A 20775-nucleotide genomic window follows, 5' to 3' on the forward strand; every position below is an offset into this window, starting at 1 on the left:
CTATTGTTTGTTCACTTCTCTCCAGGGAAACACAATAACCTCCACCACACAATGGAGTGAAGCCTAAGGTATTACAACATAGTGTCCTTTGGCTGAACATTATCATTCTTCAAATAAAACGATTAATGATTAATTAATCAGTCGATCGACTTTTACTTGTAAAAGTGCAAAATAACTCCTGTTTCTAAACAATCCCCACTTATAACAATTATTCTCTGTTTTCTGATCTGTAATAGAATGAAATTCACATAGACCAATAACAGTCTCGGAAATATATCACAGTATAACATAACAACAACAACAACAACAACAACAATAATAATAAATTAAATCAGCATTGTATTTGTACAACATGGATGGGACTTATAGATAAAACAGTACAATTCCAGTTTATATTATTTTTTTTATATATATCATTAAAACTGCTAATTTCTTTGGACCTTAAAACTGTGTTCAGTTTTCTTTTATGGTCCATATTATATATTATATATCTATATTTTGAAGTAACGCATAAGGCATGTAAGGCATTTTTACAATGTGTAGTAAAAAAAAAAGTGTGAGTGTTGATCTGACCTGAATTGAGCTGGTGACCTTGATTATGTTTCACTTGCACTAGGTAGTGAGAAACTTGCTTTGCTCTGTGTGTGGGCCAATAGATGAACATACCGTTCTCATGAATCTTTGTGCACGGTGCCGTCTAATATTCCTCCCTAGCTCTCGCTTTCACTCAGCAAACTGTGACTGTATCTGTGTATGAAATAACTTCCACCACACAATGAAGTGAAGCCTAACATGGTGGAACAGACCGTAAGTAAACCCATTTCCTGTGCGGTTAAAAGGTATTATAACATAATGTTTTTTTTAAATCATTTGAATGTTGTCATTCATTTATAGAGTAATCCACTCCACATCCTGTTTGTATAACTGATTCAAATATTGAGCATTTATAATCCCTCTGTCAGCATGTACAGTTCTCTGCTTATTGGATATTGCTTACTTGCACATCACTACCCTGAGTTCTGTCAAACTCTTGAATAACCACCCGTATCTATTTGATTTTATTATGTTCATCTCTCCTTTTTTTATATATAGAATATTCCATCTTTTTAACAACAAGGGTTGCTGTGGTATTTTCGTCTTGTTGTTGTTGCTGTTGTCGTGCAGTCTGTTACTGAGTCTTGCCTTCTCAGAGATCTCCATCAAGTTTTTAGGGGATATTTTCATCTTCACTTGGTGGATATGCGGCACTGAAAGCACACAGGCTCACCGAGAGTGTTGCTGTAAATGCATGATCCTAAGCCCCAGTGAATGTGTGTGAAACTTGTGCCGTGCTATTAGTCAGAAGTTCTTGCTCTCGGGGTGACTGAGTTCATACACCAATGTGTTCTTGTGTTAGCAGATTACCATGAGCAGGCAGGCTGTCTGTCTGTAACAACTATTCCAATTCTTTTCATAACAAAAAAAAAAAAGTCCTCAGTATTTCAGCCACCGGACGCAGGAGGAAGTCAGTGTTACAAATCAGTTGTGGACAGGACAGTAAAACTTGCACATTCATTAACGTCGTGTATCATTTTGTTGAGGATGTCATCTTTGAGATTAAGTGCATAAACACAAATTGAAACATTGATTGAATGAAAAAAAGAGTTGCACATTACATTATGTAAGTTTTTCCTACTTTTGATTTTAAGATTAAGAAATTCAACATGAAGCATGCCTCACATACATGTGCTATACGACCTAATGCACGGATCTTAGCATTTTGGCGTCTTCTCATATTTCAAATTTTGAGGGCTATAATAATCTGTAAATATAACTCTGCCGGAGCTTATCCCCACTTATGCACATGCAAGGGGAGGCTTCGGTCAGCAAAGCAGAAGCTTGACATTTCAATACGACTGACGAAACGCGATGACGCACCGATGCACAGGACGACTCAGAGTAGAAACATTACAGTGCAAAATGTAAGTCCTCGGACAGAGAGAGACTTTGCAGGAGGAGGAGGGGCAGAGTGGAGAGGGAATGTAACACACATACACATGCGGGGGTGTCATGTATCCTTATCAAAGAGGCATTGTTAGGGCAGTCACAGGTAAACTCAGACAGGGGGAAGTCTCTCGGGGGTTTCTAAAGAAAACTGACACTGCCCTGAAAGTGTCAACAGTGTAAAAACTAGAGACTGTAAAGAAAATGATACAGTGTCTCCTGCTAGATCAGCCACATCTGATCTTGTGAGCTCTTCTAGCATCTTCGTGGGATTTTTCCGAACTGTTACCTGAGCAACAGATGTAATGATTGTGATAGATCAGTGTTTAGACTATACAGATTCTAATTATATCATAGAAAATTATCTAAAATATTGTAGAATTTGTGGTATAGTTCAAAACACAGATTAAAAAGCCCTCTGCTTTTCGTAGCTAGTTAGTTGTACATGGGACCTTTGAGTTCTTACCCAGAAACTAAACTATCTCAGGAACACTCCGCTTTTCTGTCTTCACCCACCTCCTTTTCTACAAGGGCTGGGATGTCCAATCAGACGTGGGAACCTCCCAGTGGAGGAGTGGGCTCGGTGGCAGGGAGCCCCAGGTTTTCATTTGCATCTGACATTCTTGCTCTGCTTCATTTAACGTGGCTCACTATTATTTGGGGGTCCACATCACTGCAGCTGTGGTCAAAAGTAGCAACACTAAAGGTTCATGGAGCATCATTGAGGTGTTTCTTGTCTGACTCATGTAAGTGAAAAATCTGTTGAAATATATATATTTTTTTATTGTCATGAAACAAGTTTGATGTTAGCAAAGTGACGATCAGATTCTGACCTTAAAGGTATTTAGTGAACAGGACAGAATTAGTTTTTTTTTTTTTTTTTTTTTACGTTTGTTGCTTGTTGCATGTGTTTTCACACTTTAAAGTTAAACATTATCATGTGGACGTGTGTATTATGCGTACGTCTAAGTCAATAATTTAATAAGTAACTATGTCAATGTTTAGTACTAAGAAAGAACAGAAATCTGCCATGGTTTGTCTTAAAGTCTCCACACGAACAATGTTTTACACAAGGTGCATGACTTCTCAGAATTTACAGTGGTCCTCTCACAGCAAAGTTAAAACCAGCCAACCATTTTTTGAGCTGATTCCCCTGACAGTAAGTGTATAAAAGATGACTTGATGTGGCCTGATGTGTGGCTCAGAACCACTGTCCCACAGTGTGATCATCCAAAGAAACACTGTGCAAAGTCAAAATTCATGCAATAGATCCAGATCATGGTCTTTTCTAGTAATACAATCAGATTATAGGATTAACAACATAAACACTTTTGGTTTGGGGCGTGTTTTTTACTGAGTTGTTTTGCCTCGTTCTTTTGCTGGATGATAGAAATCTTTACTGCCAATATCAACACACAGACTCCCTGTAAAGCCCTGATGACCTTGGACAAACACAACAAAGATTAACTGGTGTAAAATGTGTGTATATATATTTTTGTTGGCGCACCAGCAGACTGACATGGATGAAGGAAGCATCAGGAAGAGGAAGGAGTCTTACAACGGCTCCACCGGCCGCAGCGTGAATGGCCGGACTAAAGACAAGGGACCTGAGAAGGCAACGGTGCTTCAAAAAGAGGTGAGTGTCTGTTCCTGAGAAAAAGCCTCATTAGATGTTCGCACCATAGGATCCCACCGTCCGTGCCTTTTTAAAGTAATGGGGGCTGGAAGTGAGTACCAGGCAGTACCGCGACAACTGTCTCCTCCTGTTAACTTCACAGTGATGCACTCAGTATTGCTGTCCAGCCCCCCTAAGCTCCCTAAGCCCTAAAGTGAATTTAGGGGGACTGAAAGGGTTTATCTGGATATATTAGGATTATTATGACATTTCTCCCCCCCACCCAAAAAATTGAGCTACCTAATTTTCCCTCAATGTACTGCAAAAGGTGACGTATACATGTGTATTTTGAATGGAATCAAAAGATGTCTGTGACACTAATGAATTTGGATCCATTCCAGTTTCAGGTGGGAGAGAATCACATGACAGTGGTCGTTAAGTTTTCATGTGCTCAGATGAGACAGACATTTATAGCCTTTCCACTTGGTCCTCTGGGTAGTGCTACATATAAAGTCAGTAGGATGCTAAAGAAATTCAGTTGTTCTTGAGACTTTTTCCTGAGAACCAAAAGTAGGCAAGTGGCGAATGGTAGCCTATCCTGATAGGAAATGTTGGACTGACAGACGGAGTCTGTGCAATCTGCAAATTGCAGTTGCTCAAACTGACTACCACCTACTACCATATATTTAGTTGAGGCACAGTAAAGGACACAGATTCCCTTACGAGATATGATTTAATGTTATGTTGGGAAAAAAAGGGTTTTTAGAAGCTATGCTCAAAATGTTAACTCTGTCCTGTTAACCATAAAATCCTACAATAACTTTTGAAATGGCTGATTCTAGAAAAGGCTGACTATAAGTGTAATAAGAAATGAAACCTGCAAGATACTTTTTAAGTCCTTTTAAGCTAAAATTGTTGGTGGACCTCAGGTATTCAGGAAGCGTGTTCAACAGGTGGAGAGTAAGACACACAAAAAAAGCTGCTTCACATTGTTTAGTCTTGATCCTAAGTAAACCTGAGCCAGATAAATGGAGGGGTCTTGATAATTTGTAATGTACAAATAGATCAGAGATCTATTTCAGCCACTTTTATTTGGTGCTTAAACAGAAATCCATTAATGCCTTCTAAATTTTTTAGGTTGGCAGAAGGCAGATTTTTTTGATTGTCTTTATGAGGCTGGTCTGTGATCCAAGTCCTTTAATTGTGGCTTGATTTGCAGATTTTTGTGCCATGGAATAAAGGTGAGCACTGACTTCCAGTCCTTCTTGTTTGGAAAGGAAACTATTATTTAAGTTTTTTTTGTTGTTGAGCTGTACAAAATTGTTTCACTTTCAGTAAATGTAATGAGTTGTAGTCATGTGTTGTTATGCAGAGTTGGGTGTCATCTGCGTATATGTGGTTAGGCATATTATAATTTTCTGTAATCTGAGCCATGGGAGTATGTAGATGTTGAATAGAAGAGGTCCAAATAAAGACCCTTGAAGAACACCACCTGTGATTTCTTCGTGATAAATTCCACAGTATATAGACTTCAACAAAAAATAATGTGATTCATTGAGATAACACCTACCTTTTCTTGTCATGTGTTTTCAGGTTGGTCTGTTTAGTGGCGTCTGTCTGATTGTGGGAACTATGATTGGTTCGGGCATTTTCATTTCTCCGAAGGCCGTTCTGCTGTACTCTGGAGCTGTGGGACCCTGCCTCAGCATCTGGGCTACCTGTGGCGTGTTGTCCACTATTGGTGAGAACAAGGACATGCAAATAACACAGTGTTTCACCTTATAAAAGCAATACTGAGTTAATTGTACCTGACTCATTTATACAGTAATATCACAATAACACCAGCGATAGTGCATATTAAGCGACTGTGTCAGTCCTATTGTCTATAAGCAAATGGGTAAATCTTTGACCCAATGGTTTTAACTTTTTTCCTCAAGGGACCTGTTTTCTATCATTAAATAAAGTGATGACCCCTGACTAAGTGCCACATTTTATGAATATTTTATATCATATTCAAAACATCACATTACCAGCACAGAACAACTGATAAACTGTACACAAACCCAAATAGTGAACACATTAACTGCAGAAACTTTGTGTAAAACTGACAGATCTATTACCTGCCATGGCAGCGTCAGATTTATCCACTTGACTGGATAATGCAAAGCAGATGCACTGTACAGGTACCGTCGGGTTTACAAAAACAAATGAAATCACTGAGGCAGGTTTCATCAAAGATGAAAAGTGAAGTCCAACAATCTGAAATGTGATGGAAAAAAAAAACTTGGGGAAAAAAGCTGGCGACAAAGAGAATTCGGACAACTAAAGAGTACAACAAAATCGGAGAACAAACCTTAAATTCAAAGGGAACAAATGCAAAACATGGGGAACACACAAGGACTGGGGAAAAGACACAGGAATGCAGGAGACACAGGATGAAAACCCTCTCTGGGGTTTCTATCCAAAACCTTTCCCCCTTCTAAGGATGCTTAGAGGAACCCACCAAGGGGGTTCCATCGAGAACACTTTAAGAGATGCAGGGACACAGTCTGCATTTCCTTGTAGCGTTACATGTGCTCCATAAAAACACTAGTTAAGTGTTGAACATCTTGTAGCGGGTGCGTGTCAGAAAGGGCATGAGCACAAGAACACATGGAACTTTTAAAAAGAAGAAAGGGTCATTATGTCACAGTGTTTTGTTTTGGTGCCAGCTGTATTAAAGCCAATGGGGGAGGCACGGAGATACACACTAAAACCCAACATATCTACGCTGTATGACTTCTGATAATGAAATACCTGCAGAAAATGAAAGAACACGCTTCAGGTAGTAGGTTAACGTCTTTTTATTGACATGTTCGTAGTGTCATTGCAGTCTCATCAGCGGAAATCAGTCGGACCTGCCCTGTTTGATCACAACATCATAAGCCCTGTCAATCATTTTGTAAAAAAAAACCAAGTTGAAATACCTACTCGCTGAATTGTGCTCTTTCATCTTGTGGAGGCATTTCTTCATCAGAAGTCATACATCGTAGATATGTTGGGTTTTAGTGTGACTTGATTCCAGCTGGCACACCAGCTGGCACGAAAGCAAGGTTTTGTCTAAAACACCGGGAACACTGCTGAGTAGAATTGGCAGAAAATTACATCCGGCTGAAAATACGGTATTATTGATATTTTACACAACATCTTAGAATTAAATATGCTATGCAGCTTTTAAGAGGATAATTTTCCTGGCGCTGAACTTTCCTTGAACTTTCTCCCAGAAGGAATTTTAAAGTGAGTCTTTTTGAAATCTCTCCTCTGCTCTTCGTGTATGTGTTTTTGTGTGTGGCTACACAGGAGCACTTTGCTATGTTGAGCTTGGCACCATGATCACCAAGTCGGGAGGGGAATATCCCTATTTCATGGAGGCCTTTGGCTCTGTCGTGGCCTATCTTTACTCCTGGACCACTGTCATGGTACTGAAGCCTTCCTCCTTCGCCATCATCACACTGAGCTTTGCAGAATATGCCTCCGCTCCTTTCTACCCCGGCTGCACTCCGCCCCTTGTTGTTACCAAGTGTCTGTCAGCAGCAGCTATATGTAAGTTTTACATGAGTCCTTGTCAGTTAATGGTTAAAAACAGTAAATTATACATAGTTTCTATTGCAGCCTAGTTGCCATTGTTAGGTATTGATCAAGTCCTACATTACAGTCGTAAAAATGGACTGGCCACGTTGTTCTTTCCTTTTCATTTGTGTGTTCAAACAGGAACTCAAGCAGCTTCTGTTAATCATCACTGAAATATCCTTTGAATTAACTGTTCAACAACTTAAGTAAACAAGTGTAAAACCAGTTAACCATTTAAAGCTCATATGGAGAATGGTTCTGAATTAACAGGATGCAGCTGCAGGAAATTGTTTTCAGCAAAAGGCTCTGCCAAGTCCACTACACACTACTTGTTTGGTAGCTAACAAGCAGCAGATGGATAAAGTGAGTAACTTGTTGGGGAAGATAGTGGAGCCTTTAACAGCTAAAAGAGCCATTATTCTCAGGAGCTATTGCTCATCAGGTGGCCGTGAACACAGCTCCAAATAAATGCACATTTTTCTACATTTCCAGTGTTAATGTGTTTCTACTGCCCCCTAGTGGCATATAAATGAATGCAGGTTTAAATGAGCTTATCTGCGAAAAACCAACTGTTTTATGAACTTGCACTGTGCATATTTGAGTGCTTATCTTGTGATCATATATACTGTAAGTCATAGCTTGTTTGAGGACTCTGGGTTATGATAACTAATACTGTAGGCTACATTTGTAAACTAGTTCAAAATAAAAGTCATAAAAGTACAGTACGTAAATGATCACTCTTCTCTTAGGAGTGGAATTCATTTGAAATGTCCAACATTCTAACGTTGTTCTGTAAATCACCACATTTCTTGTCTCCTCTCAGTTTTGATCATTATAGTCAATTGCTTGAGTGTCAAGCTGGCGAGCTACGTGCAGAACTTCTTCACTGCAGCCAAACTTCTCATCATTTTTGTCATAGTGGGAGCTGGCATCTTCATGTTGGCACAAGGTGGGCCTGCTGGCACTATCAGTGCTCTTTAATACCTTACATTGAAATTGGTTGTTCTTTGATGAATCATTTGGTAATAAGGATATATATTGCTGTGTATTTGTGTCCAGGAAAAACTGAGACTCTATCAAATGCATTTGAAGGCCCATCGCCGTCTGTTGGAGCAGTCGGACTTGCGTTTTATAATGGCCTCTGGGCGTATGATGGATGGTAACAGTTCTTTTACTATTAGTTCACTTTACTTTACCCTTAATGGGATGGTTATGGTCGACCACACTCTTTTCTAAGGCATTGCATTGGCGTTTTCTTTGTCACCCAGCCTTTCCTGCTGAACTGACCTAATATAACATAAGGAACACTGTGCTGAAGGGTCCCTACTAATGTAAAGCTACTGTATCATATGCAGTGTAATCCAATCATTATTGCTATATCATTACAGTTAATGTTGAGGTGGAGCCGATTCTGGCAACCATACTTGATCGAGGACACAGATCTCATTACATTTTTTCTTTATCTCTTAGGAATCAACTGAATTTCATCACGGAAGAGCTGAAAGACCCATACAGGTAAGACAAACCAAACCAAGTTCATAGAGGTACATTCAGCAAACGAGAGCGCTAAGCCTCCTAAGTCTTCTAACAGATGATTTATATGGCACTCTGTAGAGTGTGTACCTCCACCAAGGTCAAACATTCACCTTTAATTCAATCAAGCCTCATCCAATACCAAACTTGATAGCTCTGCATTGAATTTAAGCTAATCAGATCTAGTGTCTGCATCAAGTTGTTCTCACTCGTGGATACCAGCCGTCATCAAGACCCACTGATGACGGCTGCCCTCTTGGATGCCACTATGGTAGACAAAACAAAGAAAACTTAGTGAACATTTTGGCAACTTGCCCATTATGTTAATCAATAACATTTCATTAATCATTTTTACACAAAAGGTAAGTCAATCTGCTTTACATTTTCCTCAGAATGTCTTTGTTGTGGCAAATTAGTTCTATACACTTATGTTTTCTGTTAAAGTGTGTATGATATAAAATGTGTTTTCCTGTCAATTGATCTCAGGAACCTGCCACTGGCGATTATGATTGGGATCCCTTTGGTGACTGTGTGCTATGTGATGGTCAACATCGCCTACTTCACTGTTATGACCCCCACTGAACTGCTGCTGTCTCCAGCCGTCGCTGTGGTAAGAAGAGTAGACAGTTGCTGCAGGATGTGCAAAATTTTTGTTTACCTCAGAGAATTTTAGATTAAACGTCAGTAACGTCTTAGTATTTTACTCCGCTCCTTCGTCTTTTCTGAAGGCTTTGTTTGTGCCTCCTCAGACCTTTGGAGACAGAGTCCTCTATCCTATGTCATGGATCGTTCCTCTCTTTGTTGTCTTTTCCACATTCGGCTCTGCCAACGGAAGCTGCTTCACTGCCGGCAGGTAAAGGAAGACAACTGTCACATCATATATGAAACACAGAAGCTGAAGAAGACAGTTTTCCAACCGAACGTGTGTGCAAAAACTGCTTGGTGTGCATATTTGCGTGCTTGCGAGCGAAGTCGCAAATAAACAAGACATTTGAAAGTGAAAGTGAGAATGCCGGTGCAGAGGGAGTTTGACAGGCAAGAAGAAAGAGTCGGGAACGAAAAAGAACTCAGAAAACTCAACATAAAACCCTGTCTTTCTCTTCTCACAGACTGGCGTATGTGGCTGGTAGAGAGGGTCACATGGTGAAAATCTTGTCCTATGTTAGTCTGAGGCGCTGCACTCCATCCCCTGCTCTCATATTCAACGTAAGTCCTGCATGCTAAGTGAATTTAAATTTGGACTTTGGGTGATCGTGCAATGCATGTTGAGTAAGTTCGGTAATTCCAAACTGCTAAGAAGTACAGTACGTGGACCTAAAATAAATATATCTCCTCAATATTATAATCTCACAGTTAAGAATCTATCCACCATGTTCACAAGATGTTTGTTTAGCTAACTAGTTTGTTTTCTCCTTGTTTTAGGGTTTTTTGGGTATTTTCTACATAATCCCAGCAGACATCAACACCCTCATTAACTACTTCAGCTTTGCCCAGTGGGCATTTTACGGTATGGCGGCACTTGCTCTCATAGTCATGCGCTTCACCCGGAAGGAGATGCATAGACCAATAAAGGTGAGGCCTGCTGACTGAGTATTTCTCAGTTGTGATTAAGCAGTCTGATGCCTTGTTGGCGTCCCTGTCACCACATACACCGGTGTGTCCTTTGTCCTGAATGACGCGCAGTGATTGCATCCCACTTAACTTAAATGCGACCCCTTGTAGTTCATTATTAAAAAAAACACAAAAATGGCTCCCTCAGGAGGAATTCAAAGTTGCATTAACGGATTAGGTAGCAGAGGATGTTTGGACCTTTAACCGAGCTTTTGTGAACACACTGTATTCTTGTTTTTTGTTTTACCCCAATGCAGTTCATATTTTGGTTTTATTTTTAGTCTGTTGGCTGTAAATGGCCACGTTTGACTCTTAAAATGATCATTTGTTTGTTTGTGGCAGAAAGTATGAAAGTGTCCATGTGAAACTCCACTCTGTTCTGTATAAAACCCTACCACTATCTGACAATAATGTTGTATAGTTTTTAAGGGAATTCTCTTGGAGTTGTGATCACAATGCAAAAGGTAAACAGTGGACTTTGTGTAATTGTGTGATTCGGTACGTGAAGGTACCGATTGTCATACCAGGTCTGATGCTCGTAGTGTCCTGCTACTTAGTCCTGGCTCCCATTATTGAAGAGCCACGGATGGAGCACCTCTACTGCACCATCTTCATCTTCAGTGGACTGCTCCTCTACTATCCTTTTATCTACCGGAAGGCCGAGTGGGCACGCAGACTCATGAGTAAGTTCATTCTTATTTTATTTATTGAACTATTCTTCAGTACAATGCCATTTTAAAAAAATGTGCTCAACACGGCTATGTTGCTCAAAAGGTAGGAAAGAAATTATTGAAATACAGTGTCAGTGCTGACCTCACAGTTAACCAACTTGATTGGCGTTGATTGACCTCTGACCTCCGTGTAGGACCCATCACGATGCATCTCCAGCTGCTGATGGAAGTAGTTCCTTCTGAGCAAGCTGAATGGGAGGGGACAGAGCCGCCGACTGAAAACAGCAGACCGTAAATGTGCCGCTCAGAGCAGCTGTAAGCTAAACATCATAGCTCACCTCTATTGAATAGCTGCATTATAAAGGTAAACGAGGAGTGCAAGGGTGAGATCAAACCATTTGTCATCTGGGTTCAGGGATGAAAAAAGAGGATTTGTGTTTCTGAAGTGTGTCCTGTAGTTACAATATGTTATGGAAGAGCTGGTTTGACCATATTGTCATGATGTCTCTCCCCTCACAGAAAAATAAATCACTGACACAAACGTAACTTTAGTGATTGTTCAGCTACGATTGAAAGATGTTAGTCAGTATTTTACTACACAACCTTTATATAAGATGAAAAAAATGAAATAAAAAATGGAAGCCAGCCTTATAAAGATTTCTTCATTTAGCTAATGTGCAATAATGTTTTTTTTTTTTTTTTACTGGGCTAAAGATCACGTGATGTAGAGCTTCTGGATGATTTAGATCTGAATTAATCTGCACTTGGGCAAAGGGAAACGGATTGTGGGAAACAACATGAAGGCTCGCCATCAGATCATGCAGCACGATGTGGAAACATGTTTATTTATGTTGCTCTTGAGGTTGCGTCTGTGATCATGTCTGCATGTTGTTTGACGATGCCATCCCTCTTGTCGTTCACGCTGGAACACAGTGGAGCGGTGCTGCATCGTGTTAGTCGGTGGTTATCGAATGTGTTGATCATAAAGTGGACATGAGAAATTAAGAAGTTTGTGATTCCTGTGTTTTCCTGTTCAGTACTGCTTTTTCTCTGACTCTTTTGTGAAACTGTGCATTCTGTATACCATAAAGTCACAAACAACACATTCGAGTGTGGCGAGTGGTGTGTGATCATGACAGGTTGTGAGATATATTTGCATTTGACAGGAAAGGTAGATGAGTTTAGTAGAACTTACAGTAGATACGGACATGAATTGAGGCACAGGTCAAACACCCGATCGTGTTTCACATCACACTCGCATCTGATGACACTGACAACACAGGCAATTTACCACCTCCAGTACATGTCAGATATAATAACGGTCTGACTTTTCAGATCAACATCAAGGTACAATAAGGTCACAGAGCCACTGCCTTCAACGCTGGTCCATCAGTCACAAGTGCTGTTAAGTTACGCAATGCAGGGGGAAAGACTTGAAAGGCAAACGTCTAATACTGGAAAATAATCAAATACATAGCTGACAGTGATATAAATTCAGTGATGGAAACGTAACCTACATTTACAATTTTAATGTACTTGTACTATATATATACTTCTTATCAGCATACTTCTTCTCCACCACATTTGGAGGAACTTTTACTTTTACTGACTCTACTATGACTCTACTTTTACATATCTGTATAAATCTGAGTTGTTGTTTGTTTTTACAGGTAAAATAACAGAATGTCAGAATAAACCAGGTTGTAATCTTTTATCTAAACAGAAATATAACATTAGAAACTTTGCTAATTTTATATTTACCACAAGAGAAGGGTGAAATATGTGTACTGCTCGTCAACATGGTGGTCTATTCATTTAAATTCTTGGGCTATTTGTGACTCCTGAATCAAGCAGTTATGGCTCTTTATATTTATAGCCACCGTTGTTAATAAGAGTATTATATGAGTCAGTCTCAAGGTAATAACTGTCCACTAGATGTCAGTACAGTATTGTTAAAAAGAACTGGAAGGGCATGATGGATCTGTGTTTGTCATTATCATATGTTTATATGCCCATCATTAATTTATTATGCATTTATTATACATTAATGGTATGTATATTTGATATTATTTTCAAAAATATCTCACTAATTACTTACTACACTACACTACTACTATTGATATTGTGATTAATGGCAGCAGTGGGAGCTGTAACAGTAGTAAACACCTTACGTCTAAATTAATCTAAGTTAAGGGAATATGTCGCTGGTAGCTCAACGTGATAAAGAATGCAGGCCTTTGTTGCCCTCTGGTGGCACACAGTGTCACCACATCTCCCCTGTGCACTCCTCCCTGGTGAATTGACGGCTTCCTACAGGAGGTGCCAGTAAATCAGCCCTGGCTGTGCTCAATGAGAGGACATTTTTCAGAATAGCTGTTTTAGTGACGTCCGCCAAATCAGGTTGGAACGGTCTATAGAAGCAGCATGTCGGTTGTGTAGCCTGGTGAGTTTTGGCTCGGCTGAAATGTACATGGTACTTTAATCACAGGATGCTGTTGCCCTGCAGAATCCGCTCAACAGGTCTCACGTTAAGACCGAATGTATGTTGGCAAAAGGCACGGCTCCCCCTGGCAAAGACGACGCTGTGTTTCAGAGCACATCGCTGAAACATAACATAAACGCCTCTGGCTTACATCGAAACCCTCCTCCTATATTTTTTGGCTTTCTGAAATTTAGTGGAGATGAGCAATTGCTCTCTGTTTCATCACTCTTTAATGGGCAGTGGTTCTCAGGATGAAAGAACAACATTTTCCACTTGGGTCCACTCTGAATGTACAAAAAAAGTCTTTAGTTTTGGCTTCGTGTGGTGTTGGTGCTTTGAGATGATGCAAGACAACTCTCAGTCCAGTGTCTGGGAGTTCAGGGAATTGATGACAATACAGAACGAGATCAGTGACTTATTCATAGAGATAAAATATAATTCTTCACCATTCAGACATCCACACTGAACTCCCGTATATCACATTGAATGTGACTTGTGGTTCTGTGGTATGAGTGTGCCTGGCGATACGTTTGACAAACGAGGCCACATTTATCCTGCTGCTGATGGTCGGGGCGGGGGCGGATGTATCAGTTCACAGTCAAGTTCCATGTCATGAATATAAGCCTGCTAAACTGAATACAAATAGTGTCCTACTGCACTGCCATTGTCAAAAGCACTCCAATCCTTCTTGATGTTTTGTTACTTTGGATCAGTGGTAGAAGGCACCAAGGCAACAATATAAAATGCCTCTAGTACAGCTCAATCATGCATTCTCAATCCTACTTATGTAAAAGCAAAGAGGTATTATCAGCAATGTAAATCACATTCTCTGTACCAAAATGTCCCTGTGATTTGCAAATCATTTTATATGGCATGATTTCATTCTGATCAATGTGTGAGTAGCATTTCCGAAACGGAACTAGTTTAATCTCCCTCTAATACGGCAATGTTCCAAATGATTTTCAACCCCGGGGTTACAGCCCGTCTACAAGGGTTATCTGGTTAATCTAAAGAGTCACGATGAGATGATTAATGGGGGATAAAAGTAGAAAAGTAGCAGTAAAAACATTCATTTTCAATTTTGGGGGTTTTCTCTATTGTTTGCTTTTTTAAAAAAAAAAAAAAAATATAGGCTAATTTGATTGTGGGCCTCAAACAGTTATTCAAATCACCAGATATTTGTCTTGGTGGAACTGCTACAACTGAGTTGTACATCTGAATCATGGCAGAATGAGTTTCAGCTTACAAACCAAATTTTTTTGTTTTGTTTTTCTTATCTAAAATTAGAAATTGTACTTTATGTATCTGTCAAATAAATGTAGTGGATTAAAAAGTAAAATCTAACCACTTGAATGTAGTAGAAGATAATTATTAAGTAATTATTAAGATGGAAAAAACATGCGTAAAGTACAAATAATTGTTCCTTCTTAAACTGGCAATGGGCACATTCTTTTTTTTTCACTTGAATGTATCATTATGAAGAAAATGTTGACTGCACAATGTAATGGCTATTGAATAATGACACCATCTGCATTTAGAGTGGTTCCCTATGAGCCACTGGACATGAACTATTTAGTTCATTTCCAACACTGCTTTAGATGAACCTTCAGAAATGTTATATAATACTTTCTTTCTTTATATTATAAATTGCATAGCATAAATCATGTAGCAGTGTATGGGCACATAAGGCAATCAAACTAGGCACATGAGACTGCACTGTGGAGCTACTTTGGATCTCTGTTGGCTGACATCCCACTCTCTAGGCAGTTGTTTGCTTTTTTTGGGCCAGTGAATTAAAGGGTAACCATCAATTTCACACGTCAGTGTTTGTTTAAAGGTCTTGGAGTGTACAGAATATGAGAAAAAACTGTATTATTATTTCCTTCTGTGGCTTGAAAAGGAAGCTGTATGTAATCTGATCAGTTACCTCCGGTGATGTCACTGAGCGGCTAAATCGCACTTTTGGTAATGTGGGCACCAGGTTTTAAAAAGCAGTCACCTGGTCCAGCATTGCACTCCTATAACACTGTCGGACTCTTTATGGACGGTCAAAATAAATGAATTAAAAATCGATACAGCGGAGCCAGAAATGTCACTTTTTTATTACACATTCTTCTTCCTTTTCAGAATCTGGTGCCTACAATTCCCAAAATGCAATTAAGCCACTGAGTGACATCACTGGAGGCAATTTTTCCGATTACATGCATTACATCCTCTGGAGCCACAACAGGCTTCAAACTACTTGTTCTCACATATACTGCAGTTTTCCCCCAAGACCTGTAAACACACTTCAATGTGTACATTACGTAATCATAAGAGCTTTACAGCACATACAGTAGCTGTAGTAGCTTTTTTTACATGCTAAACTCATATCAAAACTTTCCTTAAAGCAGATAAGCCGGCTGTGATATCGTCTGTGAAGTGCATTTGTCTCTGTTTATTACCACCTATGACATGTCTTAATCAAACTCTGCATTAGTGCGGTGGCAGATTGATTGAACATTAATATGCTAAATACTCTGATGGAAGTGAACGCGCGCTCTAACACAAACACGCGCTCTGTACATATGCATGCAGCCTCGCCTGCATGCACACGCACACTCACACACACAGTCACACTCACACATAGACACATGTACAGTACACTCAAATATCATCTCATTAATGGGTAGACAGCTCTGATGAGAGCTCATCTGCATATCATTAGCATCACATTAGTGCACTTTTCCAATCAGTGACTGAATTAGCATTCGGATTAGAACCTCGCAATCATTCGACGACCTTTCCAAAACCTGCATTATAATGTGTCACTAATGAACATATGCCAGAAAATGAAGTCCCGGTTCTGATTGTTTTTGGATTATCAGAAATGATGCTTCAAGACCTCAACGAGAGAGAAGAATTTGCTGCTGATTTCAATTTGCAAAAAGTTTTGGTTTTTTAATTTCCTGGGCCGCCTCAGGGTTTATCTGACATCCTTGATATTTGACTTGACTTCTTCACTGTTTGCTCCGCGGAGTGTTTTGTAATATTGAATTAGACTTATTGGTTTGAAGTGCCCGTCATTTGAGAGAAAAAAGGCACTCAGCTCACTGATTTTGGCACCGGATGGCAGATGAAATCAAGCGAGAAATATCATATGAAAAAGAGCCCAAACACAGGTGGGGAAGAGAACCGAGTCTCACTTGAGCACCAGCAGCAGAGTCTGTTTTGTCAACATGACCTGTTTTCCTCCATTGGAGGGCACACTTGAATAAGCAGTGGCAGTGAAGTGAGGCAGAGCCGTTTCATGTACTCTGTGATCCTTTTTACAGTAGAGGATCCACATCCATTTTTACCTGACACATTCCCCAGATTTGTGGCTCACCCCCACCTGGCACCGCTCCCAGAAATGTCCTGGCATTGCCTTTAGTGTTAAGAACATTATGAAAAAATGCTCTTCATTTGAATTATTATGTTTCAAATGACTGTTCTCCCACAAATGTCTCATTAATAACTTTGTTTGACAGCCTCTCACTTGCCATTATGAACGACTGTTTGTCTTTCTCTTTATCCCAGCCACAGCGTAGGCCTGCCTCTCATTTTCTTAAAGTCACGCCATGTGACTTTGGCTGGATAATGTCGCTTGTAGTGTTCATGGGGTAATGCTGTAAAATAACGTTAACACAAGTAGAAAACAAAGTCTTTAAACCATTGAATCGACTCAGCCATACCAGTTACACTGCAAAATCTGTCTTAAAGCAAAACATTTTTTCCCTAATAATAACAGCTCCAAAATCATTTTGTTGTTAGTATCTTGTAATAGGGTGAATAGTGTCTCTGTGTCAGCCACTCTGCCCCTCAATCATTTGTTTCTGCACTGTGTAACTTCAGTGAGAGGGTCGGATCACTGCGTTACATACATGCTTACTTCAACATACATGTTTTCAACCCATAACATGTTATGATGTAATGAGTTTTGTTTGTTGCCAGCACCTACATCACATCCGACACGTTGTTACAAACCCTTTGCATTTACGACAGTGGTGATGCACTCAAAAAACTGTGGGGTGTGCCAAATCACATTAAAAATGCCAACTTCTACATCACGTTGGTTTAAGTTTGCTAGTATTATCTAACATTTGGGACCATAAGCTACTGTTCTTACCCACTGACTGTATTAAATATGAACCGATCTTCAAGGACTGATGAGTGGAGCTGCAAAAGTGCCTTCAACCTGCATTTTACGTGAAGGCCAACCTGTGGCAACTCTCCTGGGTTCATGTAAGCTTATGAGAAAATAACACCACTTCTCATTTGATTTATTAACTCTGAAAAACATGTGTTTATGGTCCCATTAAGAATGAAACAGATGGTAATGATAGTATGCTTTGGGGCGTGGCTGACGTGTAATTGACAAGTTCTTGGGTTCTCGGTTTAATCCAATCAGTATATCCCCCCGGCTACCAAAACACTAAACTCGAAGCTTCATGACGGTGGCAAAGAAACCAATGGGTGGGGTCATGGTGGGATTACAACAAGCCAGGCTGTTGTGGACAACTGAATAAAGCATTGGTGTTTCATTGCTTCTGAATTCAATTTTCAGTTTGTGGGAAGCAAATGTGTTCTATTCTATTGCAAAACTTACAATGCCTCAATTTAATTCCTATGCATTGTATGAGAAAGACTTTCCGAAGGCCATACATTCACTGCTCTCGCCAGACTTGCATAAAACTGGAATTGTGAAAATGATGAAACCTTTGTTAGATGGTGGTGTTATTGTGAGCCTTTTCATATTTCAGTCATGATAATGTCTGACACTCTACTTGCAAAGTAAAAGTAAGCACTAAAGTTAATTCAAAATACCTTTTTATCTGATTGTCTCAACTGGCACTCAAGGAATAACACTTTTTCATAGATCCAAACCATTTGGCACGTTGAGGTGCCTTTTCGCTCTCTGACACACAAACACACTCACATACAGTCACAATTAGACACTTTTCTAAAAATGTGGATTTGTTTGTTCGCTGCATGTTTGAACTGTTTCCAGGTGTGGACGAGCTGAGCCCGAGGCGGAGGGATAGAGCTGCTGATGAATTGTTTATGACACGAGTTGACCCCTGTTTTTCTCACAAGCCGTGCCAGCTTACAGCGGTTTTACAATAAAAACGACTTCGGCAATGACTCACTAAGTGGAGAGACAATTAATTACGACAGACGACCCAAACATCAGGGTGACTTTTTCACTGCCATCCCTTCTATTTCTTTTTTAGTGTCTCTCTTCCACTACTATCCATCTCCTTGACTGCCTACTTGTTAACCTCTTCCCTGCCTTTCTGCTCAATCACATCCTCTCTCTCTCTGTCTCTGTCTCTCTCTCTTATCTTACACATACTCTTCCTCTCTCTCTCTCTTCCTCCTGCCAGGATTTTCTCTGTATTCCCTTTGATCCTCCTCCTCCTCCTCCTCCTCCTCCACCGCCTCCTCCTCCTCCTTGCCCTGTTGAGGCTCTTCAGTAACTTTAATTGAGCAACTTAAAGAGCAGTGGGTGATGCCGTCACTCACAGGTGAATCACTGGTTCAATGTATATATATATTGTGTGTGTGTGTGTGTGAGCAAAATATTTAACACAAGTAAAGGTATTTGCATGCTTGTGCTTCTGCTCCACAAACATTTGTATGCACATATATGCACAACTGCTTGCTAATTGTGCTGCTGTGCATGCTTGCCCCTCGCGCTCGCTGTAGTTTCTGGCTGTTTAGCGGCTCTTTGATCAGCACGCGGGGAGATGGTCGGGAGGCTGGTTCCTGCTGGCTCTTCGCCTGATGCACGGCTGGCTCCGCTGCACATGCTGTACACAGTGGGAGGCTGGCTTGTTGGTGTGTGTGTGTGTGTGTGTGTGTGTGTGTGCATATTTTGTGGTATGTTTTTATGGAAAAAAGAGGAGGAAGAAGTGCACAAGCGGAGATAGGTAAAGAAAGAACACATTTATGGTGATAGAAAGGAAAAAAGAGACAATGAGAAAAGAGAGTGAGAGGGATTCATTGAGTGAGGGGGGGATAATTTGCCTTAAACAATGGAGTGCAGACAGCCTTCACCGGCTGCCTGGCAGGGTCCACTCTGATGTTTATCCTGCCTGTTTGTACTTCTGAACATTAGACCAGCAGCTGCTGCTTCTTCACGGACAAGTTATGATCTCTCAGCCTCATCATGGTTTTCCTCGTCTGCAAATGAGCATTCGTGCTGTAGGAAACAACATATTGATAAAACAAAAAGCATGCCAGTACATGACTATGGATTGCTGAGTTTCTTTTTCTTTTTTTTTTCTTTTTTTTACAGGGATGCAGACAGAACAACGACATGAGAGACTGCACATGAAATGATTTAAGTCAGACTGCATCAGCTGTTTTCCACTCCGGATTGTTTTTGTAAATATCACCGAACAGCAATAAAACCGATATCTAATCTAAAAAGCCTGTTTATTCTGATCAATAATGCTGTTTTCACAGTTAATGGACCGAACTAGGCGATCCTCTTTCAGGGCAAATCCACGAGATGTGACATGTTGCTTGTAATCCAGTCAATAACAGCCCATCCCTCCTATCTGGGGACGGCAATAGATAAGAAAGACTCTCATCTATGGACAAATGTGTTCATATGGATTTCCCATCTAATCCAGCCATAGCATGTTGTGGAGAGCCCGCCTCTCCTATTAGCAGCCATGAATCAACTCTGGTTTAAGACACATGGAGTAATACAAGTGAGGCTGGGTGATCAGCATGTACAGTACAGGCTGTCGTCTGTCACCGTCGCTATAATTAAAAATCCCCCTTCTTAGGTACTGTTTAGATGATACTGGGTTACACCAAACATGAATAAAATGTGTTGCCAAAAACCCCTCCACCTTTTCACCTGTAACATAAACAGGGTCGTGTGATGTATCACAGATTATCAGAACTTCTGCTCCTTTGATGTGAGCTGTGGGAAAATGAATTTGGGAGCTGCCCTTGTGGCAGAAACCGTCTTTAAAGCTCTTCAAGGAGCATTTGCTGTATCAAGGAAATTTCTCTTTGCATTTTTGCAGGGCTGTGTTGGTGTCCCTCTGTGTGAGGAGCAAACCCTGCAGAAAATATCCCCAACAACATCCCTGTGTGAATAAGAGAAGGGTCAAGAGACTGCCAGTGTGAGCTGTCACGCCGGATGTGAAACGAAATACAGGCGTCAACATACATATCAAACCCCATATGACAAAACTCAACGTGCCATTACACTACTCCCGGTATCGTCAGCG

General features: G+C 40.3%; 1 protein-coding gene across 4 annotated transcripts; it reads left to right on the forward strand.

Moving 5' to 3' along the window:
- Positions 1-683: 683 nt before the first annotated feature.
- Positions 684-12127, forward strand: slc7a9 (solute carrier family 7 member 9). 4 transcript variants are annotated; one of them, XM_030413770.1, is made up of 13 exons: positions 684-807; positions 3494-3619; positions 5192-5339; positions 6938-7180; positions 8031-8156; positions 8267-8366; positions 8678-8722; positions 9227-9350; positions 9490-9593; positions 9850-9946; positions 10163-10312; positions 10860-11034; positions 11217-12127. In XM_030413770.1, exons 1-13 carry the CDS (start codon positions 793-795, stop codon positions 11315-11317), a joined length of 1554 nt encoding a protein of 517 aa, XP_030269630.1. In that variant the 5' UTR covers positions 684-792; the 3' UTR covers positions 11318-12127. The 4 variants fall into 4 exon arrangements, with proteins under 4 accessions (XP_030269630.1, XP_030269631.1, XP_030269632.1 ...); XM_030413771.1 differs by having other exon boundaries at positions 691-807; positions 3497-3619; XM_030413772.1 differs by lacking the exon at positions 684-807 and adding an exon at positions 2605-2729.
- The last annotated feature ends 8648 nt before the right edge of the window (positions 12128-20775 follow it).

The sequence above is a fragment of the Sparus aurata genome, chromosome 4 (assembly GCF_900880675.1).
Source record: "Sparus aurata chromosome 4, fSpaAur1.1, whole genome shotgun sequence".
NCBI classification, from domain to species: Eukaryota; Metazoa; Chordata; class Actinopteri; order Spariformes; family Sparidae; genus Sparus; species Sparus aurata.